Source organism: Carassius gibelio, chromosome A4, assembly GCF_023724105.1.
Source record: "Carassius gibelio isolate Cgi1373 ecotype wild population from Czech Republic chromosome A4, carGib1.2-hapl.c, whole genome shotgun sequence".
Lineage (NCBI taxonomy): Eukaryota > Metazoa > Chordata > Actinopteri > Cypriniformes > Cyprinidae > Carassius > Carassius gibelio.
In genome coordinates, this window is record NC_068374.1 from 16,275,440 (window position 1) to 16,298,621 (window position 23,182).

A 23,182-nucleotide genomic window follows, 5' to 3' on the forward strand; every position below is an offset into this window, starting at 1 on the left:
GTATATTTTTTTTATTATTACTTGTTTTTATGATTATTCTTTGTTTTATTATTATATGTTATGTTCATTTTATTTGGAAGTCGTAACATTTGCCAAGTGTGGTTACCCATATTCGGAATTGGTGCTCTGCATTTAACCAATCTAAGTGCACACACACAGCAGTGAGAAGTGAACACACACCCGGAGCAGTGGGCAGCCATTTCCAGGCCCAGGGAGCAACTGGGGGTTCAGTGCCTTGCACAATTGCACTTCAGCCATGAGTATTGAGGGTGGAAGAGAGCACTGTTCATTAACTCCCTCCTCCTAAAACTCCTGCCAGCACCGAGACTCAAACCGGTGACCTTCGGGTTACAGGTCCAACTCTCTAACCATTAGGCCACAGCTGTGAACTGTATTTGCACATTTGTGTTTTGATATGAATTGACACATTTGTACATCTTGAAAATGTCAGTTGTATTTTTACACATTCTTGTACATTTAAATAAAATATCGTAAAATATATTTGTAAATGTGTTATTTGCTTATTAAAATAACAAATTAGTTCCAAAATATGGTTGTATAAATATTAAAATTAATATTTTTGACATGTTTGAGCTTATCTCTATTATAACAGTCCGAGTAATTCTGATTCCTGAACAGTAAACTTTGAGGTGTCAGCTTTGTGAACATTATGTATCTAGTAAGAAAGACTCCTAAGCAGTAACCTTTTAATTTTGGGTATGTCATTTGTGTCTTCATGCTGAAAATGGGGGGGGGGGGGGGTGACAAGTAAGGGGTTAAATTGTGTTCCGAATACGAATTAAGTTTTTACAGGTTTGGAACAACACAGGGGTAAGTGCTTAGTGACACAATTTTGGGGTGAAGTATCCCTTTAATATCACTACTTTGAGTTGCGGACAATTGACACCGTTTTAGTTTGCTTCAAGACAGTCGAGAATTGATTTCCACTTAAAACTTGAGCTCAGCGATTTGGGTTATATTTAAAACAAAAGCCGCAAGTAATCCACATAACTTTATATATTGTGAATGTCGGGAACCAAACTACTGTTTGGAAGACAAGTTAAAAAAAATAAAAATAAATAAGGGGAGCCTTGTGCTGCCCCAGGTTAGCAACTGGGAGGAAGGATTAAGGAATGCACAACCTTACAATAGGTTGTGGAACCTTGGTTTAATAGTGATAGGGGAAAAGAATAAAAACACTGGGAAGAGGCATGTAATCCCGCATTCTGCCGAACCAAAACAATACCAATGGACAAAGAGACACCTAAGGGTTGTGCAAAGTTTATTAAAAACACTAGATTTACATGACCAGAGTAACTTCTCCACTGGAAACCACAGTCTGCTCCCCAGAGACAGCCTTGATACGAGTGTCTCTTCCTGAAAGAGAGAGAGGTTCGAAGTGAGCATGCACTTCTAAAGTGCTCAGTTCCTCTTGTCAAGAGAAAGCAAGAACTCACGTTTCCTGGTGCAGCTTTGCTCACAAGAGCCAGATGATGGATGGCACACCTCTGTACTGCAGTGGATGAAGATCTGACAGGGAAGAAAGAGGCTCAAGTCATAGAATCCACAAGTAGTAAATATACAGAGGTTCAAGTAAAGGGGGGCATACGGTTTCCTGCAGAGCAGCCAGTGAGGCTGGATCTACAAATGTGAACATCTTCACAACAAAGCGCTTGTAGTGGGTTGGGAAATGAAGACCAGACGATCCAGTCACTGGAACCAGTGTGGTCCGATAGCGGTCGTCCTGGTAAGGGCATCTGAAAACAAGAGGAAGTTAGAAAGGGTCTCCCAGCAGACTACCTGGATAAAGACTGGCTGTACACTCACCCGCCGATCAGAAGGTCCCACTGGGGGAGACTGAGTGGACTGGGGGTTGAAGTCGTCCAACAACGTCCCAGCGTCAGGACAATGTTGGGGTCGGTCCTCTCCATAATGTGCACCTCAACATACACAGGCTCTCGCAGGACTTTTGTGATGGGATAATCAGCGTCACTGTAATAGGACGTGTAGGCCTCATCCCCTGAGGAACAACACTGGGGTTTAACCAGACTCCAGTTTCCAAGGCTTTAGGCAGACACAGGACAAGACCTTACCTTCAGCACAGCCTTTGGTGACACATTGGCCATTGGCCAGTCTGAGCTCCACCCTGAGAGGTCCAGGAGCAGCTACTGGTGGAGGTGGAGGAACAGAGTTGACCTCCACAACCAGAGCTTCCACAGAAGTTCCCGAATATCTACACTGGAAGAGAAACCTGGACGACACACAGCGAGCTTGTAGCGTTTATCAGGGATTAATGGTCACACCAAGACAAGGATCACCTACTCAAAATGACTGTCCCTTGTGATGGAACCATATGGTCCAATCCCCACTTCATACGAGGAGGTCATTCGGTTTTCATACACCACATATCCGCTGTCCTCCTGTGAATAGGAACAGTGTCAGCATCCAGTCCATCATAAGCAATGCAGAATAAAACCAGTAGCAGCTGCTCACCATCACGCTCGTGCCACATGCGGTCACAGGGAACTGGTATATAGCAAAGGAAGGTGTAGACCCCACAGGAGCACAAGGTGGGTCATTTCCACCCAGTAGATGAACCGTATCCAGACTCAGTCGAGGCAGAGTAACGTCTCTAGACACCACTACCACAAACTGACCATCTCTAATACACTGGACAGTCACTAGAACAAGGTACAAGAGCAGGTTAAATTCAGAGAATCAGTTTGACACAAACGGAATAAGATCGAGAACACTTACCCGCCCTTCCATAGAAACACTGCTGCCCGTTAAAGCAGCAGTTGATAGCTTCACACTCAGCACCACTGATCCCAGGTAGACCACATTGGATCTGCTCAGAATCAGCTACAGCTACACATTTATCAAAGGGCTCTGCCTGCACTACTGGCTTCTGAAACTGCTGTTTAACTGGCTTCTGAATCGGAAACTGCTGGTTAGTTAACTGTTGAACAGGCTTCTGAAGTGGAAACTGCTGGTTAGTTAACTGTTGAACAGGCTTCTGAAGCGGATACTGCGGCTTAGTTAACTGTTGAACTGGCTTCTGAAGTGGAAACTGCTGGTTAGTTAACTGTTGAACGGGCTTCTGAAGTGGAAACTGCTGGTTAGTTAACTGTTGAACAGGCTTCTGAAGCGGATACTGCGGCTTAGTTAACTGTTGAACTGGCTTCTGAAGTGGAAACTGCTGGTTAGTTAACTGTTGAACAGGCTTCTGAAGTGGAAACTGCGGCTTAGTTAGCTGTTGAACAGGCTTCTGAAGCGGAGACTGCGGCTTAGTTAGCTGTTGAACTGGCTTCCGAAGTGGAAACTGTTGGTTAGTTAACTGTTGAATTGGCTTCTGGAGCTGAAACTGCTGGTCAGTTTGCTGCATCATCAGAGCTTGAGCATCCTGAAGCGACTTACTCCACTGTGGAACAGCATGACAGAAAGCACAGACCAACGAAATCTGAACCAAACACCAACTTCCAGCCATTGTTCAACAGCTAAACACAAAGTGGAAACATTGCCCTTTGGTCTTTGTATTCTACAGATTTCAGCTAATTAACGATAGTCCCTCCCTCTTCATTAACAACTGAGTGGACAAATCCCAGGGTTGTAAATGGACATGTAAAACCGTTCTGGAGAATTTTTGCCTATGCCCAAGCCACGTACCTTTAATGTAGATATCCTTTAAAATATTGTATCAATGCATTCTGTGGCACCTTTAACTGGGATTATGAACTCCTATTTTGGCCGGAAACAATAGTTTTAATTTCTTAACGATGGATTTGTTTCTTATAAACACACAGCCTTTCCCTTCAAAAGACAGTAATTGATGTGAATTACTTGTGGATTATTTTGATATTTATATCAGCTCTTTGGACTTTCGTTCTGATGCCACCCATTCACTGCAGAGGATTCATTGGGGAGCAAGTGATGTAATTCTACATTTTTCCAAATCTTTTCCAATGATAAACTAAAAACTCTTTAAAAAAGAGAGATTTTTATGAATATTCTCTATTATTTGAGTCATGTCAGGGGCTTTTTTAATGACATTCATTGTCTATCATAGACACACAGTCAAACTTTAATTGTAAAATTGTGAATACGTGTAGCTGAAAAGCTCAGATCCTTATCAAGCCTTCCAATGGCTAGTGACATTCCAGAACGTTCTCATTTGTTAATTACAGGTCCAGAGGAGAATCAAAGGTAATCATTCAAGCTGAAAGGGGAGGAGCCGCTTAAATTCAAAGCTGTACTTAATGGCAAAGATGAGGACTGGTGGGTATTGTGTTAACGTTTGTCAGGATGGGTCTTTTGCAATATGTGTTAGTGCTGGTTGTGCTTGTGGTGTTTGATCTGAAGAATGCTTTTGGAAGTTTGAGATCCAGTCAAAGTCCAAAAAGCAAGAAGCATCAACCATATCCAGCTTCCAGAGTGGCTGTTTCTTCTCAAGTGCTCGGAAACACTTTGCAGAAGGCTTCTCCGTCTCAGGGTCTTGACTACAGCGGATTTGCGCAAGAGCCTCTTGGTCTTCAGGAGAAGCAGGTGTTGCAGGGTCCAGTGAGGCCTTTGGACTGGAGGTTTCCCATTGTTCCAGAAGTGCCGAGTGAGATGGCGGTGGACTTCCGTTTGAGGCAACCTGTGACTCCCAGTAGTGTAGCTATTCAATGCGGTGAGAACCGGGTTCATGTGGAGGTACAGCAGGACTTGTTTAGCAATGGTGAACTGATCCAGCCATCTGGTCTGACTTTGGGAGGATGTCCTGTTGTCGGTTTGGTCCCAGGCTCCAAGGTGCTCTTCTTTGAGAATGAACTGCAGGACTGCAACAGTGTGTTGATGGTAAGAGCGGTTAAGTGTTACTAGATTTATTGAACCCTACTAAAAATGGGCCCTTGTTTTGGTATCGATGGCTCCCTGAATCTATATCTGGGGAAAAACTCTTAATAACCGCTTACTCGGGTAACCAAGTGTTATGGCGTGACTTGCTAAGATGCCTTTTGGAATGGCGGGGTTTGGGGAGAATCCTCTTGGTAACAACGTCAGTCTCCTATAGATGACCAAGGATGAGCTTGTCTACACCTTTGCCCTTACCTACACTCCCGAGGCGTTTGCTGGCACTCCTATTACCCGTGCAGGTGGTGCAGTTATTGGTGTTCAATGCCATTATCAAAGGTAAGTGACCTTTTGTGACTCGTGGCATTGCTTGCGGTGGTGGAACTGGAAGCCCGTTTAATCGGTTACTTGAACGGCAGGTTTCAAAATATCAGCGGTAATGCCTTGAAGCCAACTTGGGTCCCTTATGCCTCAACGGAGGCTGGTGAAGAAGTCTTGCTGTTCTCCCTGAAGCTCATGATGGGTTTGTGCAGTTTCTCTAGACCTCCTGTCTTCTGAACGAGGCTGTGCCTAAGCAGTTCTTCCCTCTTGCAGATGACTGGTCCTTTGAGAGGCCTTCAAACTCTTACTTCCTGGGTGACGTTATTAATGTTGAGGCATCTGTGAAGGTATACAACCACGTCCCTCTGCGTGTGTTTGTGGACCGCTGTGTGGCCACCCAAGTACCTGATGTGAACGCCCTTCCGAGATATTTGTTCATGGAGAATCATGGGTGTGTTCATGTCACCAGATGCTGCAGAGTTGACTTGTTCTCGCGTTTGCTCCTTGTAACCACTTTGTCCCCGACAACTACTTTTCACTCCTTTTTAGATGTCTTGTGGATGCCAAGGTCACCGCTTCCAGCTCGCGCTTCATGCCTCGATCCCAGGAAGACAAAATCCGGTTGCAGCTGGAGGCCTTCATGTTCCAGGGGGGATCCAGTCCTTCTGTATGTATTATGAGTGTTTGGGAGAACGACCTCTCCCATTTGCTTTGGTTTGTTACCCCTTACCCGTGGTGTCTCTTGCAGATCTACATAACGTGTGTTCTGAAGGCCACTCTTGCTTCTGCACCTAGTGACGCGCTCCACAAATCCTGTTCCTTTGCCAATGGGTATGTTCATGCCACTTACGAATACATTAAAGGTGCCATGTCTGATTTTTCGTATTGCAGGTGGCTTGCTGCTGATGGGAACCACCAGGTTTGTGGTTGCTGTGACTCCACATGTGGTCCTGATGGTGGAACTGCTGCTTCTCCTTTTGGAGGTAGGAAGGTGCTTTTAAGCTTGGTTTTTGACCCTTCAAGCACTTAACTCTGGTGTCTGCTCTTTCTAGGCCTTCAGTGGGAAGGGAAGGCCTCGCTCGGTCCTGTAGTGGTTCAAGAGCACAAGAAGACTTTGGCTGGTCTTCAATAAATGTGGGGAAGCAAACTTATTCTTGCTTTGGTTTTTCATGTCTAGTTTAACCAATTGATTTGAGCGAGGAAGCGGGTAGTCCTACTGTACCTGTTCTCTTGCCAGAAGGAAAGGCTCCCTTTTCACGTTAGGGAAGTTAATAACCCTTTTAAAGGGACCTGCTGTGAGCTCCCTTTTGATGAGTACTGTAAAGGTGGAATACATTGCCCATGGTGCTGTAAAGGGAATTCTGTTAATTGGCACTTGTGCCAAGAGTTCTGCGTAAACGTCCACATCCTTGTAGCACTAGAGATTTTGCGTGCCTCTTATGCAGTGAACTTGATTTCTTCGTGTTGGTAACTTCAAATGAGCGGTTTAATTTTCTCCTTGCATCCCCAAATAGGTTTGCTCAGTTAAATTTGTTTCCTAATGCTCCTTGTTGACATCTCTAATGCTTTTAAATCCATGTAAAATATTATACTCCCAGTATCAACACTGGCACAACATTTTCCACCTTCAGATGGGTTCTTTATAGGTTTTCCATTCCATTAGGAAAATGGCAGGCATCTCTTAAGTTCAATTTAGTATTTGGGGAGCCAAACTTGCAGAACCTGTACTGACGTAAGGGTTTTTTTTTTTTTTTTTTTTTTGTGCAGTAGCAGGTCAGTTATAATTCTGAAAAATCATTGCCGAAATGACACCCAAATAGAGCTAATGTTTGGACTGTCAGTGAATTACCTCTTTTGAAAACTGTTGGCTTGTGCAACATCTTGGGCTTCTTGGGTTTGTTTCTAGCACAGTTTCAATATTAAAGGGATACTCCACCCCAAATTGAAACTGGTCATCACTTGCCCCCAAGTCGTTCCGAACCCATAAGAGCTTCGTTCATCTTTGGAACAACTTATTTTGGAGGAAAACTAGGAGGCTTGTCATTGGTCCACAGAGTGCCAAGTAAAATGCACTGTCAAGGTCCAGAAAAGCATCCTCGGAGTAGTCAGACTGTGTACGTTCTTCTGTGTCAGCCGCGCCACAAGCATGTGTTTTCTACATAAATTTACGCTTTGATTTGAAAGAGAACCGCAGCGTCCTTGTTGCGGCTAACAATAGCATATGCCGTTTGCGTTCAGCAGGAGTTTTTCAAAATGGCGCCAGACACAGAGAAACCTCTGTACCCATGAAATATCCAAATAATAAACACACGATTACGTTAGTTAATGGTTGGTATGTGATTTTCTTGAGATTTGGGGGCGTTTTTATAACAACATTAAAAATGTACATCTGAAATGCTAACTTGTGCAGCGATGTAAAAGGCTATAAATAGCAAATTCCACATGTGATCGCAAAAGGAGGTTATTACAAACACTCAGTCAGGGTTTAAAGTGAGTTTTGAGTAGAAGCGTACTAATGATTTCGTAAATAGTCTTATGTAGCTGGATGCTAACGTTAGCTCTAATGCAGCTACATAGCAGGTGCAGTTCTTCTTCATAATGCATTTTGTAGTAATTTTGTCAAAGGTTGTAAGAAAATGTTTTGTTGTATTTTTATAGTAAGGCTTTTGATAATAGTGGGGTAAATGTATACTGGAAATGAAGCGTTGTGGCTTGGTAAACCTTGAAATACCCGAACAAAGGCTAATAGTAGCGGAATAATGATAAATGAAGAATGAGGATCTTGTGTCATACCTGGCCAATGTGTGAAAGGCTCGTTTCGGAAGATCAATAGAATTTTGGCGGTCCAAACAAGAGATAATCACATTCCAGGAGTCATAAATCAATTTTATTAGCCTTTTATGAGCCTTATCTAAAAACACACATGACATGGTCTTAGAAAAGGTTTCATAAAATTCACACTTTGTGAGATCATATTCTGAAATAAAGTATTAGTAGACTTGTGGCTTTAGCTTCATTGTGTATCTAAAATCATATCCTACATCATTTATAGTTTTTTAATATTTTTTATTGACATGTTTGAGCTTATCTCTATTATAACAGTCCGAGTAATTCTGATTCCTGAACAGTAAACTTTGAGGTGTCAGCTTTGTGAACATTATGTATCTAGTAGGAAAGACTCCTAAGCAGCAACCTTTTAATTTTGGGTATGTCATTTGTGTCTTCATGCTGAAAATGGGGGGGTGACAAGTAAGGGGTTAAATTGTGTTCCGAAGACGAATTAAGTTTTTACAGGTTTGGAACAACACAGGGGTAAGTGCTTAGTGACACAATTTTGGGGTGAAGTATCCCTTTAATATCACTACTTTGAGTTGCGGACAATTGACACCGTTTTAGTTTGCTTCAAGACAGTCGAGAATTGATTTCCACTTAAAACTTGAGCTCAGCGATTTGGGTTATATTTAAAACAAAAGCCGCAAGTAATCCACATAACTTTATATATTGTGAATGTTGGGAACCAAACTACTGTTTGGAAGACAAGTTAAAAAAAATAAAAATAAATAAGGGGAGCCTTGTGCTGCCCCAGGTTAGCAACTGGGAGGAAGGATTAAGGAATGCACAACCTTACAATAGGTTGTGGAACCTTGGTTTAATAGTGATAGGGGAAAGGAATAAAAACACTGGGAAGAGGCATGTAATCCCGCATTCTGCCGAACCAAAACAATACCAATGGACAAAGAGACACCTAAGGGTTGTGCAAAGTTTATTAAAAACACTAGATTTACATGACCAGAGTAACTTCTCCACTGGAAACCACAGTCTGCTCCCCAGAGACAGCCTTGATACGAGTGTCTCTTCCTGAAAGAGAGAGAGGTTCGAAGTGAGCATGCACTTCTAAAGTGCTCAGTTCCTCTTGTCAAGAGAAAGCAAGAACTCACGTTTCCTGGTGCAGCTTTGCTCACAAGAGCCAGATGATGGATGGCACACCTCTGTACTGCAGTGGATGAAGATCTGACAGGGAAGAAAGAGGCTCAAGTCATAGAATCCACAAGTAGTAAATATACAGAGGTTCAAGTAAAGGGGGGCATACGGTTTCCTGCAGAGCAGCCAGTGAGGCTGGATCTACAAATGTGAACATCTTCACAACAAAGCGCTTGTAGTGGGTTGGGAACTGAAGACCAGACGATCCAGTCACTGGAACCAGTGTGGTCCGATAGCGGTCGTCCTGGTAAGGGCATCTGAAAACAAGAGGAAGTTAGAAAGGGTCTCCCAGCAGACTACCTGGATAAAGACTGGCTGTACACTCACCCGCCGATCAGAAGGTCCCACTGGGGGAGACTGAGTGGACTGGGGGTTGAAGTCGTCCAACAACGTCCCAGCGTCAGGACAATGTTGGGGTCGGTCCTCTCCATAATGTGCACCTCAACATACACAGGCTCTCGCAGGACTTTTGTGATGGGATAATCAGCGTCACTGTAATAGGACGTGTAGGCCTCATCCCCTGAGGAACAACACTGGGGTTTAACCAGACTCCAGTTTCCAAGGCTTTAGGCAGACACAGGACAAGACCTTACCTTCAGCACAGCCTTTGGTGACACATTGGCCATTGGCCAGTCTGAGCTCCACCCTGAGAGGTCCAGGAGCAGCTACTGGTGGAGGTGGAGGAACAGAGTTGACCTCCACAACCAGAGCTTCCACAGAAGTTCCCGAATATCTACACTGGAAGAGAAACCTGGACGACACACAGCGAGCTTGTAGCGTTTATCAGGGATTAATGGTCACACCAAGACAAGGATCACCTACTCAAAATGACTGTCCCTTGTGATGGAACCATATGGTCCAATCCCCACTTCATACGAGGAGGTCATTCGGTTTTCATACACCACATATCCGCTGTCCTCCTGTGAATAGGAACAGTGTCAGCATCCAGTCCATCATAAGCAATGCAGAATAAAACCAGTAGCAGCTGCTCACCATCACGCTCGTGCCACATGCGGTCACAGGGAACTGGTATATAGCAAAGGAAGGTGTAGACCCCACAGGAGCACAAGGTGGGTCATTTCCACCCAGTAGATGAACCGTATCCAGACTCAGTCGAGGCAGAGTAACGTCTCTAGACACCACTACCACAAACTGACCATCTCTAATACACTGGACAGTCACTAGAACAAGGTACAAGAGCAGGTTAAATTCAGAGAATCAGTTTGACACAAACGGAATAAGATCGAGAACACTTACCCGCCCTTCCATAGAAACACTGCTGCCCGTTAAAGCAGCAGTTGATAGCTTCACACTCAGCACCACTGATCCCAGGTAGACCACATTGGATCTGCTCAGAATCAGCTACAGCTACACATTTATCAAAGGGCTCTGCCTGCACTACTGGCTTCTGAAACTGCTGTTTAACTGGCTTCTGAATCGGAAACTGCTGGTTAGTTAACTGTTGAACAGGCTCCTGAAGTGGAAACTGCTGGTTAGTTAACTGTTGAACAGGCTTCTGAAGCGGATACTGCGGCTTAGTTAACTGTTGAACTGGCTTCTGAAGTGGAAACTGCTGGTTAGTTAACTGTTGAACGGGCTTCTGAAGTGGAAACTGCTGGTTAGTTAACTGTTGAACAGGCTTCTGAAGCGGATACTGCGGCTTAGTTAACTGTTGAACTGGCTTCTGAAGTGGAAACTGCTGGTTAGTTAACTGTTGAACAGGCTTCTGAAGTGGAAACTGCGGCTTAGTTAGCTGTTGAACAGGCTTCTGAAGCGGAGACTGCGGCTTAGTTAGCTGTTGAACTGGCTTCCGAAGTGGAAACTGTTGGTTAGTTAACTGTTGAATTGGCTTCTGGAGCTGAAACTGCTGGTCAGTTTGCTGCATCATCAGAGCTTGAGCATCCTGAAGCGACTTACTCCACTGTGGAACAGCATGACAGAAAGCACAGACCAACGAAATCTGAACCAAACACCAACTTCCAGCCATTGTTCAACAGCTAAACACAAAGTGGAAACATTGCCCTTTGGTCTTTGTATTCTACAGATTTCAGCTAATTAACGATAGTCCCTCCCTCTTCATTAACAACTGAGTGGACAAATCCCAGGGTTGTAAATGGACATGTAAAACCGTTCTGGAGAATTTTTGCCTATGCCCAAGCCACGTACCTTTAATGTAGATATCCTTTAAAATATTGTATCAATGCATTCTGTGGCACCTTTAACTGGGATTATGAACTCCTATTTTGGCCGGAAACAATAGTTTTAATTTCTTAACGATGGATTTGTTTCTTATAAACACACAGCCTTTCCCTTCAAAAGACAGTAATTGATGTGAATTACTTGTGGATTATTTTGATATTTATATCAGCTCTTTGGACTTTCGTTCTGATGCCACCCATTCACTGCAGAGGATTCATTGGGGAGCAAGTGATGTAATTCTACATTTTTCCAAATCTTTTCCAATGATAAACTAAAAACTCTTTAAAAAAGAGAGATTTTTATGAATATTCTCTATTATTTGAGTCATGTCAGGGGCTTTTTTAATGACATTCATTGTCTATCATAGACACACAGTCAAACTTTAATTGTAAAATTGTGAATACGTGTAGCTGAAAAGCTCAGATCCTTATCAAGCCTTCCAATGGCTAGTGACATTCCAGAACGTTCTCATTTGTTAATTACAGGTCCAGAGGAGAATCAAAGGTAATCATTCAAGCTGAAAGGGGAGGAGCCGCTTAAATTCAAAGCTGTACTTAATGGCAAAGATGAGGACTGGTGGGTATTGTGTTAACGTTTGTCAGGATGGGTCTTTTGCAATATGTGTTAGTGCTGGTTGTGCTTGTGGTGTTTGATCTGAAGAATGCTTTTGGAAGTTTGAGATCCAGTCAAAGTCCAAAAAGCAAGAAGCATCAACCATATCCAGCTTCCAGAGTGGCTGTTTCTTCTCAAGTGCTCGGAAACACTTTGCAGAAGGCTTCTCCGTCTCAGGGTCTTGACTACAGCGGATTTGCGCAAGAGCCTCTTGGTCTTCAGGAGAAGCAGGTGTTGCAGGGTCCAGTGAGGCCTTTGGACTGGAGGTTTCCCATTGTTCCAGAAGTGCCGAGTGAGATGGCGGTGGACTTCCGTTTGAGGCAACCTGTGACTCCCAGTAGTGTAGCTATTCAATGCGGTGAGAACCGGGTTCATGTGGAGGTACAGCAGGACTTGTTTAGCAATGGTGAACTGATCCAGCCATCTGGTCTGACTTTGGGAGGATGTCCTGTTGTCGGTTTGGTCCCAGGCTCCAAGGTGCTCTTCTTTGAGAATGAACTGCAGGACTGCAACAGTGTGTTGATGGTAAGAGCGGTTAAGTGTTACTAGATTTATTGAACCCTACTAAAAATGGGCCCTTGTTTTGGTATCGATGGCTCCCTGAATCTATATCTGGGGAAAAACTCTTAATAACCGCTTACTCGGGTAACCAAGTGTTATGGCGTGACTTGCTAAGATGCCTTTTGGAATGGCGGGGTTTGGGGAGAATCCTCTTGGTAACAACGTCAGTCTCCTATAGATGACCAAGGATGAGCTTGTCTACACCTTTGCCCTTACCTACACTCCCGAGGCGTTTGCTGGCACTCCTATTACCCGTGCAGGTGGTGCAGTTATTGGTGTTCAATGCCATTATCAAAGGTAAGTGACCTTTTGTGACTCGTGGCATTGCTTGCGGTGGTGGAACTGGAAGCCCGTTTAATCGGTTACTTGAACGTCAGGTTTCAAAATATCAGCGGTAATGCCTTGAAGCCAACTTGGGTCCCTTATGCCTCAACGGAGGCTGGTGAAGAAGTCTTGCTGTTCTCCCTGAAGCTCATGATGGGTTTGTGCAGTTTCTCTAGACCTCCTGTCTTCTGAACGAGGCTGTGCCTAAGCAGTTCTTCCCTCTTGCAGATGACTGGTCCTTTGAGAGGCCTTCAAACTCTTACTTCCTGGGTGACGTTATTAATGTTGAGGCATCTGTGAAGGTATACAACCACGTCCCTCTGCGTGTGTTTGTGGACAGCTGTGTGGCCACCCAAGTACCTGATGTGAACGCCCTTCCGAGATATTTGTTCATGGAGAATCATGGGTGTGTTCATGTCACCAGATGCTGCAGAGTTGACTTGTTCTCGCGTTTGCTCCTTGTAACCACTTTGTCCCCGACAACTACTTTTCACTCCTTTTTAGATGTCTTGTGGATGCCAAGGTCACCGCTTCCAGCTCGCGCTTCATGCCTCGATCCCAGGAAGACAAAATCCGGTTCCAGCTGGAGGCCTTCATGTTCCAGGGGGGATCCAGTCCTTCTGTATGTATTATGAGTGTTTGGGAGAACTACCTCTCCCATTTGCTTTGGTTTGTTACCCCTTACCCGTGGTGTCTCTTGCAGATCTACATAACGTGTGTTCTGAAGGCCACTCTTGCTTCTGCACCTAGTGACGCGCTCCACAAATCCTGTTCCTTTGCCAATGGGTATGTTCATGCCACTTACGAATACATTAAAGGTGCCATGTCTGATTTTTCGTATTGCAGGTGGCTTGCTGCTGATGGGAACCACCAGGTTTGTGGTTGCTGTGACTCCACATGTGGTCCTGATGGTGGAACTGCTGCTTCTCCTTTTGGAGGTAGGAAGGTGCTTTTAAGCTTGGTTTTTGACCCTTCAAGCACTTAACTCTGGTGTCTGCTCTTTCTAGGCCTTCAGTGGGAAGGGAAGGCCTCGCTCGGTCCTGTAGTGGTTCAAGAGCACAAGAAGACTTTGGCTGGTCTTCAATAAATGTGGGGAAGCAAACTTATTCTTGCTTTGGTTTTTCATGTCTAGTTTAACCAATTGATTTGAGCGAGGAAGCGGGTAGTCCTACTGTACCTGTTCTCTTGCCAGAAGGAAAGGCTCCCTTTTCACGTTAGGGAAGTTAATAACCCTTTTAAAGGGACCTGCTGTGAGCTCCCTTTTGATGAGTACTGTAAAGGTGGAATACATTGCCCATGGTGCTGTAAAGGGAATTCTGTTAATTGGCACTTGTGCCAAGAGTTCTGCGTAAACGTCCACATCCTTGTAGCACTAGAGATTTTGCGTGCCTCTTATGCAGTGAACTTGATTTCTTCGTGTTGGTAACTTCAAATGAGCAGTTTAATTTTCTCCTTGCATCCCCAAATAGGTTTGCTCAGTTAAATTTGTTTCCTAATGCTCCTTGTTGACATCTCTAATGCTTTTAAATCCATGTAAAATATTATACTCCCAGTATCAACACTGGCACAACATTTTCCACCTTCAGATGGGTTCTTTATAGGTTTTCCATTCCATTAGGAAAATGGCAGGCATCTCTTAAGTTCAATTTAGTATTTGGGGAGCCAAACTTGCAGAACCTGTACTGACGTAAGGGTTTTTTTTTTTTTTTTTTTTTTTGTGCAGTAGCAGGTCAGTTATAATTCTGAAAAATCATTGCCGAAATGACACCCAAATAGAGCTAATGTTTGGACTGTCAGTGAATTACCTCTTTTGAAAACTGTTGGCTTGTGCAACATCTTGGGCTTCTTGGGTTTGTTTCTAGCACAGTTTCAATATTAAAGGGATACTCCACCCCAAATTGAAACTGGTCATCACTTGCCCCCAAGTCGTTCCGAACCCATAAGAGCTTCGTTCATCTTTGGAACAACTTATTTTGGAGGAAAACTAGGAGGCTTGTCATTGGTCCACAGAGTGCCAAGTAAAATGCACTGTCAAGGTCCAGAAAAGCATCCTCGGAGTAGTCAGACTGTGTACGTTCTTCTGTGTCAGCCGCGCCACAAGCATGTGTTTTCTACATAAATTTACGCTTTGATTTGAAAGAGAACCGCAGCGTCCTTGTTGCGGCTAACAATAGCATATGCCGTTTGCGTTCAGCAGGAGTTTTTCAAAATGGCGCCAGACACAGAGAAACCTCTGTACCCATGAAATATCCAAATAATAAACACACGATTACGTTAGTTAATGGTTGGTATGTGATTTTCTTGAGATTTGGGGGCGTTTTTATAACAACATTAAAAATGTACATCTGAAATGCTAACTTGTGCAGCGATGTAAAAGGCTATAAATAGCAAATTCCACATGTGATCGCAAAAGGAGGTTATTACAAACACTCAGTCAGGGTTTAAAGTGAGTTTTGAGTAGAAGCGTACTAATGATTTCGTAAATAGTCTTATGTAGCTGGATGCTAACGTTAGCTCTAATGCAGCTACATAGCAGGTGCAGTTCTTCTTCATAATGCATTTTGTAGTAATTTTGTCAAAGGTTGTAAGAAAATGTTTTGTTGTATTTTTATAGTAAGGCTTTTGATAATAGTGGGGTAAATGTATACTGGAAATGAAGCGTTGTGGCTTGGTAAACCTTGAAATACCCGAACAAAGGCTAATAGTAGCGGAATAATGATAAATGAAGAATGAGGATTTTGTGTCATACCTGGCCAATGTGTGAAAGGCTCGTTTCGGAAGATCAATAGAATTTTGGCGGTCCAAACAAGAGATAATCACATTCCAGGAGTCATAAATCAATTTTATTAGCCTTTTATGAGCCTTATCTAAAAACACACATGACATGGTCTTAGAAAAGGTTTCATAAAATTCACACTTTGTGAGATCATATTCTGAAATAAAGTATTAGTAGACTTGTGGCTTTAGCTTCATTGTGTATCTAAAATCATATCCTACATCATTTATAGTTTTTTAATATTTTTTATTGACATGTTTGAGCTTATCTCTATTATAACAGTCCGAGTAATTCTGATTCCTGAACAGTAAACTTTGAGGTGTCAGCTTTGTGAACATTATGTATCTAGTAGGAAAGACTCCTAAGCAGCAACCTTTTAATTTTGGGTATGTCATTTGTGTCTTCATGCTGAAAATGGGGGGGTGACAAGTAAGGGGTTAAATTGTGTTCCGAATACGAATTAAGTTTTTACAGGTTTGGAACAACACAGGGGTAAGTGCTTAGTGACACAATTTTGGGGTGAAGTATCCCTTTAATATCACTACTTTGAGTTGCGGACAATTGACACAGTTTTAGTTTGCTTCAAGACAGTCGAGAATTGATTTCCACTTAAAACTTGAGCTCAGCGATTTGGGTTATATTTAAAACAAAAGCCGCAAGTAATCCACATAACTTTATATATTGTGAATGTTGGGAACCAAACTACTGTTTGGAAGACAAGTTAAAAAAAAATACAAATAAATAAGGGGAGCCTTGTGCTGCCCCAGGTTAGCAACTGGGAGGAAGGATTAAGGAATGCACAACCTTACAATAGGTTGTGGAACCTTGGTTTAATAGTGATAGGGGAAAGGAATAAAAACACTGGGAAGAGGCATGTAATCCCGCATTCTGCCGAACCAAAACAATACCAATGGACAAAGAGACACCTAAGGGTTGTGCAAAGTTTATTAAAAACACTAGATTTACATGACCAGAGTAACTTCTCCACTGGAAACCACAGTCTGCTCCCCAGAGACAGCCTTGATACGAGTGTCTCTTCCTGAAAGAGAGAGAGGTTCGAAGTGAGCATGCACTTCTAAAGTGCTCAGTTCCTCTTGTCAAGAGAAAGCAAGAACTCACGTTTCCTGGTGCAGCTTTGCTCACAAGAGCCAGATGATGGATGGCACACCTCTGTACTGCAGTGGATGAAGATCTGACAGGGAAGAAAGAGGCTCAAGTCATAGAATCCACAAGTAGTAAATATACAGAGGTTCAAGTAAAGGGGGGCATACGGTTTCCTGCAGAGCAGCCAGTGAGGCTGGATCTACAAATGTGAACATCTTCACAACAAAGCGCTTGTAGTGGGTTGGGAACTGAAGACCAGACGATCCAGTCACTGGAACCAGTGTGGTCCGATAGCGGTCGTCCTGGTAAGGGCATCTGAAAACAAGAGGAAGTTAGAAAGGGTCTCCCAGCAGACTACCTGGATAAAGACTGGCTGTACACTCACCCGCCGATCAGAAGGTCCCACTGGGGGAGACTGAGTGGACTGGGGGTTGAAGTCGTCCAACAACGTCCCAGCGTCAGGACAATGTTGGGGTCGGTCCTCTCCATAATGTGCACCTCAACATACACAGGCTCTCGCAGGACTTTTGTGATGGGATAATCAGCGTCACTGTAATAGGACGTGTAGGCCTCATCCCCTGAGGAACAACACTGGGGTTTAACCAGACTCCAGTTTCCAAGGCTTTAGGCAGACACAGGACAAGGCCTTACCTTCAGCACAGCCTTTGGTGACACATTGGCCATTGGCCAGTCTGAGCTCCACCCTGAGAGGTCCAGGAGCAGCTACTGGTGGAGGTGGAGGAACAGAGTTGACCTCCACAACCAGAGCTTCCACAGAAGTTCCCGAATATCTACACTGGAAGAGAAACCTGGACGACACACAGCGAGCTTGTAGCGTTTATCAGGGATTAATGGTCACACCAAGACAAGGATCACCTACTCAAAATGACTGTCCCTTGTGATGGAACCATATGGTCCAATCCCCACTTCATACGAGGAGGTCATTCGGTTTTCATACACCACATATCCGCTGTCCTCCTGTGAATAGGAACAGTGTCAGCATCCAGTCCATCATAAGCAATGCAGAATAAAACCAGTAGCAGCTGCTCACCATCACGCTCGTGCCACATGCGGTCACAGGGAACTGGTATATAGCAAAGGAAGGTGTAGACCCCACAGGAGCACAAGGTGGGTCATTTCCACCCAGTAGATGAACCGTATCCAGACTCAGTCGAGGCAGAGTAACGTCTCTAGACACCACTACCACAAACTGACCATCTCTAATACACTGGACAGTCACTAGAACAAGGTACAAGAGCAGGTTAAATTCAGAGAATCAGTTTGACACAAACGGAATAAGATCGAGAACACTTACCCGCCCTTCCATAGAAACACTGCTGCCCGTTAAAGCAGCAGTTGATAGCTTCACACTCAGCACCACTGATCCCAGGTAGACCACATTGGATCTGCTCAGAATCAGCTACAGCTACACATTTATAGAGTTGTTCCGATTCCGATACTAGTATCGGAAATATCTCCGATACCACAACAAATTCTGGCATCGGCATCGGCGAGTACATGAACCCATATACCGATCCGATACCATTTTCTTAAAAAAGACCTAGTTATGACCGCAAGCTTTGCCTAACCGCTGCACGGTTCTTCTTCGCTGCTCAAAATGCATTGAAAACACAGGAAGTTGTGCTGTGTTGCCACAAGCAACCCCTGTTTAGAGCAGCGAAGAAGAAATGAAAACGCGTTAGCAGCCCTTATCTATATATGACTGGATCACTCATCACATTCTAAACTGCCAAAACACAGTGAAGCCGCTACTATATTATAGATCAGTGGTTAGCAGTATGTCTCTGTAGTACCGGTAGTTACAGACTCTCGAGTATATTCAGTACCGGCAGCTGCGTTCAGTCGCTTCCGTGTAAGTCAAAGCGCAGGGCTCCAGACAGTAGCCGAATATATACTAGTGTCTGTGAATATTAAACTGCAAAATACTATTTAAATATTACTCCCGCAAAATCTACATCTCTGTGGGTGACTGGCACAGATGCGCGAGAGCTCGCTGTTTTGTAGTCTCTGCTGTGTGTCATGAGGACACGAACGCATAAACCGTCACTTCATGAGAATTTACCGTTTCATTTGAGAATACTGTCATATCATAAACACAGACACTCAAAGATCTTCATGGCAGCCCATTAAAATAAATGTTTGGTTTACATGAGTAAATTGACAATATATAAAGCTACTGTTGTAGCCTACAGTAATAATAATACGTCTCTATAATAATAATAATTATGCCTAGATGGTTGCTTGTTTTTTACTTGTTTTGTTGTAAAGAGATTATCTGATTAATAGATCTTTTTTGTTGCAGTTTTTTTATACAGTTATATTGTAAAACTTAAATACCTTTTTTAGTTTGCGGTGTTAGATTTTTGGCTGCATTTGAAGTTCTTTTTTGCATAAGAAAATAAATAATACTGTCAAATTCATGTTAGATAATAAAAATACTGTAATAAATACAGTAGTTCACCATGTATTTGTTCATGTTTTATTGAGGGATCTGTCTGAAGCACACCATAAAAAAATTCTAGCAATTTACACAGGGCTAGTAGTATATACAGCTGTATATACAGATATACACCCAGGTATCGGATCAGTACTCGGTATCGGCCGATACCCTGAGCCCAGGTATCGGAATCGGTATCGGGAAGAGAAAAAGGGTATCGGAACATCTCTACACATTTATCAAAGGGCTCTGCCTGCACTACTGGCTTCTGAAACTGCTGTTTAACTGGCTTCTGAATCGGAAACTGCTGGTTAGTTAACTGTTGAACAGGCTTCTGAAGTGGAAACTGCTGGTTAGTTAACTGTTGAACAGGCTTCTGAAGCGGATACTGCGGCTTAGTTAACTGTTGAACTGGCTTCTGAAGTGGAAACTGCTGGTTAGTTAACTGTTGAACGGGCTTCTGAAGTGGAAACTGCTGGTTAGTTAACTGTTGAACAGGCTTCTGAAGCGGATACTGCGGCTTAGTTAACTGTTGAACTGGCTTCTGAAGTGGAAACTGCTGGTTAGTTAACTGTTGAACAGGCTTCTGAAGTGGAAACTGCGGCTTAGTTAGCTGTTGAACAGGCTTCTGAAGCGGAGACTGCGGCTTAGTTAGCTGTTGAACTGGCTTCCGAAGTGGAAACTGTTGGTTAGTTAGCTGTTGAATTGGCTTCTGGAGCTGAAACTGCTGGTCAGTTTGCTGCATCATCAGAGCTTGAGCATCCTGAAGCGACTTACTCCACTGTGGAACAGCATGACAGAAAGCACAGACCAACGAAATCTGAACCAAACACCAACTTCCAGCCATTGTTCAACAGCTAAACACAAAGTGGAAACATTGCCCTTTGGTCTTTGTATTCTACAGATTTCAGCTAATTAACGATAGTCCCTCCCTCTTCATTAACAACTGAGTGGACAAATCCCAGGGTTGTAAATGGACATGTAAAACCGTTCTGGAGAATTTTTGCCTATGCCCAAGCCACGTACCTTTAATGTAGATATCCTTTAAAATATTGTATCAATGCATTCTGTGGCACCTTTAACTGGGATTATGAACTCCTATTTTGGCCGGAAACAATAGTTTTAATTTCTTAACGATGGATTTGTTTCTTATAAACACACAGCCTTTCCCTTCAAAAGACAGTAATTGATGTGAATTACTTGTGGATTATTTTGATATTTATATCAGCTCTTTGGACTTTCGTTCTGATGCCACCCATTCACTGCAGAGGATTCATTGGGGAGCAAGTGATGTAATTCTACATTTTTCCAAATCTTTTCCAATGATAAACTAAAAACTCTTTAAAAAAGAGAGATTTTTATGAATATTCTCTATTATTTGAGTCATGTCAGGGGCTTTTTTAATGACATTCATTGTCTATCATAGACACACAGTCAAACTTTAATTGTAAAATTGTGAATACGTGTAGCTGAAAAGCTCAGATCCTTATCAAGCCTTCCAATGGCTAGTGACATTCCAGAACGTTCTCATTTGTTAATTACAGGTCCAGAGGAGAATCAAAGGTAATCATTCAAGCTGAAAGGGGAGGAGCCGCTTAAATTCAAAGCTGTACTTAATGGCAAAGATGAGGACTGGTGGGTATTGTGTTAACGTTTGTCAGGATGGGTCTTTTGCAATATGTGTTAGTGCTGGTTGTGCTTGTGGTGTTTGATCTGAAGAATGCTTTTGGAAGTTTGAGATCCAGTCAAAGTCCAAAAAGCAAGAAGCATCAACCATATCCAGCTTCCAGAGTGGCTGTTTCTTCTCAAGTGCTCGGAAACACTTTGCAGAAGGCTTCTCCGTCTCAGGGTCTTGACTACAGCGGATTTGCGCAAGAGCCTCTTGGTCTTCAGGAGAAGCAGGTGTTGCAGGGTCCAGTGAGGCCTTTGGACTGGAGGTTTCCCATTGTTCCAGAAGTGCCGAGTGAGATGGCGGTGGACTTCCGTTTGAGGCAACCTGTGACTCCCAGTAGTGTAGCTATTCAATGCGGTGAGAACCGGGTTCATGTGGAGGTACAGCAGGACTTGTTTAGCAATGGTGAACTGATCCAGCCATCTGGTCTGACTTTGGGAGGATGTCCTGTTGTCGGTTTGGTCCCAGGCTCCAAGGTGCTCTTCTTTGAGAATGAACTGCAGGACTGCAACAGTGTGTTGATGGTAAGAGCGGTTAAGTGTTACTAGATTTATTGAACCCTACTAAAAATGGGCCCTTGTTTTGGTATCGATGGCTCCCTGAATCTATATCTGGGGAAAAACTCTTAATAACCGCTTACTCGGGTAACCAAGTGTTATGGCGTGACTTGCTAAGATGCCTTTTGGAATGGCGGGGTTTGGGGAGAATCCTCTTGGTAACAACGTCAGTCTCCTATAGATGACCAAGGATGAGCTTGTCTACACCTTTGCCCTTACCTACACTCCCGAGGCGTTTGCTGGCACTCCTATTACCCGTGCAGGTGGTGCAGTTACTGGTGTTCAATGCCATTATCAAAGGTAAGTGACCTTTTGTGACTCGTGGCATTGCTTGCGGTGGTGGAACTGGAAGCCCGTTTAATCGGTTACTTGAACGGCAGGTTTCAAAATATCAGCGGTAATGCCTTGAAGCCAACTTGGGTCCCTTATGCCTCAACGTAGGCTGGTGAAGAAGTCTTGCTGTTCTCCCTGAAGCTCATGATGGGTTTGTGCAGTTTCTCTAGACCTCCTGTCTTCTGAACGAGGCTGTGCCTAAGCAGTTCTTCCCTCTTGCAGATGACTGGTCCTTTGAGAGGCCTTCAAACTCTTACTTCCTGGGTGACGTTATTAATGTTGAGGCATCTGTGAAGGTATACAACCACGTCCCTCTGCGTGTGTTTGTGGACCGCTGTGTGGCCACCCAAGTACCTGATGTGAACGCCCTTCCGAGATATTTGTTCATTGAGAATCATGGGTGTGTTCATGTCACCAGATGCTGCAGAGTTGACTTGTTCTCGCATTTGCTCCTTGTAACCACTTTGTCCCCGACAACTACTTTTCACTCCTTTTTAGATGTCTTGTGGATGCCAAGGTCACCGCTTCCAGCTCGCGCTTCATGCCTCGATCCCAGGAAGACAAAATCCGGTTCCAGCTGGAGGCCTTCATGTTCCAGGGGGGATCCAGTCCTTCTGTATGTATTATGAGTGTTTGGGAGAACGACCTCTCCCATTTGCTTTGGTTTGTTACCCCTTACCCGTGGTGTCTCTTGCAGATCTACATAACGTGTGTTCTGAAGGCCACTCTTGCTTCTGCACCTAGTGACGCGCTCCACAAATCCTGTTCCTTTGCCAATGGGTATGTTCATGCCACTTACGAATACATTAAAGGTGCCATGTCTGATTTTTCGTATTGCAGGTGGCTTGCTGCTGATGGGAACCACCAGGTTTGTGGTTGCTGTGACTCCACATGTGGTCCTGATGGTGGAACTGCTGCTTCTCCTTTTGGTGCTTTTTAAGCTTGGTTTTTGACCCTTCAAGCACTTAACTCTGGTGTCTGCTCTTTTTAGGCCTTCAGTGGGAAGGGAAGGCCTCGCTCGGTCCTGTAGTGGTTCAAGAGCACAAGAAGACTTTGGCTGGTCTTCAATAAATGTGGGAAGCAAACTTATTCTTGCTTTGGTTTTTCGTGTCTAGTTTAACCAATTGATTTGAGCGAGGAAGCGGGTAGTCCTACTGTACCTATTCTCTTGCCAGAAGGAAAGGCTCCCTTTTCACGTTAGGGAAGTTAATAACCCTTTTAAAGGGACCTGCTGTGAGCTCCCTTTTGAGGAGTACTGTAAAGGTGGAATACATTGCCCATGGTGCTGTAAAGGGAATTCTGTTAATTGGCACTTGTGCCAAGAGTTCTGCGTGAACGTCCACATCCTTGAAGCACTAGAGATTTTGCGTGCCTCTTATGCAGTGAACTTGATTTCTTCGTGTTGGTAACTTCAAATGAGCAGTTTAATTTTCTCCTTGCATCCCCAAATAGGT

At 43.7% G+C, this 23,182-nt stretch overlaps 2 protein-coding genes across 11 annotated transcripts; one reads left to right on the forward strand and one right to left on the reverse strand.

The window, feature by feature from the left end:
• Nucleotides 1-1,265: 1,265 nt before the first annotated feature.
• On the reverse strand, nt 1,266-20,041 carry LOC127971888 (zonadhesin-like). Its single transcript, XM_052575217.1, has 10 exons — nt 19,453-20,041; nt 10,559-10,897; nt 2,758-3,358; nt 2,494-2,681; nt 2,323-2,420; nt 2,094-2,251; nt 1,828-2,020; nt 1,610-1,757; nt 1,458-1,530; nt 1,266-1,377 (listed from the first exon to the last, which is right to left on the reverse strand). The coding sequence occupies exons 1-10, from the start codon at nt 20,011-20,013 to the stop codon at nt 1,301-1,303; spliced, it is 2,436 nt and encodes an 811-aa protein (XP_052431177.1). The 5' UTR covers nt 20,014-20,041; the 3' UTR covers nt 1,266-1,300.
• LOC127971850 (zona pellucida sperm-binding protein 3-like) lies at nt 4,268-23,182 on the forward strand. 10 transcript variants are annotated; one of them, XM_052575140.1, is made up of 8 exons: nt 4,269-4,836; nt 5,051-5,169; nt 5,250-5,353; nt 5,425-5,602; nt 5,701-5,818; nt 5,900-5,982; nt 6,043-6,134; nt 6,204-6,302. In XM_052575140.1, the coding sequence occupies exons 1-8, from the start codon at nt 4,303-4,305 to the stop codon at nt 6,281-6,283; spliced, it is 1,308 nt and encodes a 435-aa protein (XP_052431100.1). In that variant the 5' UTR covers nt 4,269-4,302; the 3' UTR covers nt 6,284-6,302. The 10 variants fall into 10 exon arrangements, with proteins under 10 accessions (XP_052431066.1, XP_052431100.1, XP_052431083.1 ...); XM_052575123.1 differs by lacking the exons at nt 5,051-5,169; nt 5,250-5,353; nt 5,425-5,602; ... (2 more) ...; nt 6,043-6,134; nt 6,204-6,302 and adding exons at nt 12,683-12,801; nt 12,882-12,985; nt 13,057-13,234; ... (2 more) ...; nt 13,675-13,766; nt 13,836-13,934 and having other exon boundaries at nt 4,273-4,836; XM_052575113.1 differs by lacking the exons at nt 4,269-4,836; nt 5,051-5,169; nt 5,250-5,353; ... (3 more) ...; nt 6,043-6,134; nt 6,204-6,302 and adding exons at nt 11,884-12,468; nt 12,683-12,801; nt 12,882-12,985; ... (3 more) ...; nt 13,675-13,766; nt 13,836-13,934.

What these genes read in the sequence shown, in the direction of transcription:
- LOC127971850 (XM_052575106.1), top strand. Translation starts at nt 4,303, where the DNA reads ATGGGTCTTTTGCAATATGTGTTAGTGCTGGTTGTGCTTGTGGTGTTT. An exon ending in CTCCCTGAAGCTCATGATGG is followed by an intron (nt 5,354 to 5,424) that starts GTTTGTGCAGTT and finishes TCCCTCTTGCAG; the next exon opens with ATGACTGGTCCTTTGAGAGG. An exon ending in TTGTTCATGGAGAATCATGG is followed by an intron (nt 5,603 to 5,700) that starts GTGTGTTCATGT and finishes ACTCCTTTTTAG; the next exon opens with ATGTCTTGTGGATGCCAAGG.
- LOC127971888 (XM_052575217.1), bottom strand. Translation starts at nt 20,013, where the DNA reads ATGGCTGGAAGTTGGTGTTTGGTTCAGATTTCGTTGGTCTGTGCTTTC. An exon ending in TGGGACCTTCTGATCGGCGG is followed by an intron (nt 1,758 to 1,827) that starts GTGAGTGTACAG and finishes TCTTGTTTTCAG; the next exon opens with ATGCCCTTACCAGGACGACC. An exon ending in TGGCTGCTCTGCAGGAAACC is followed by an intron (nt 1,531 to 1,609) that starts GTATGCCCCCCT and finishes CTTCCCTGTCAG; the next exon opens with ATCTTCATCCACTGCAGTAC.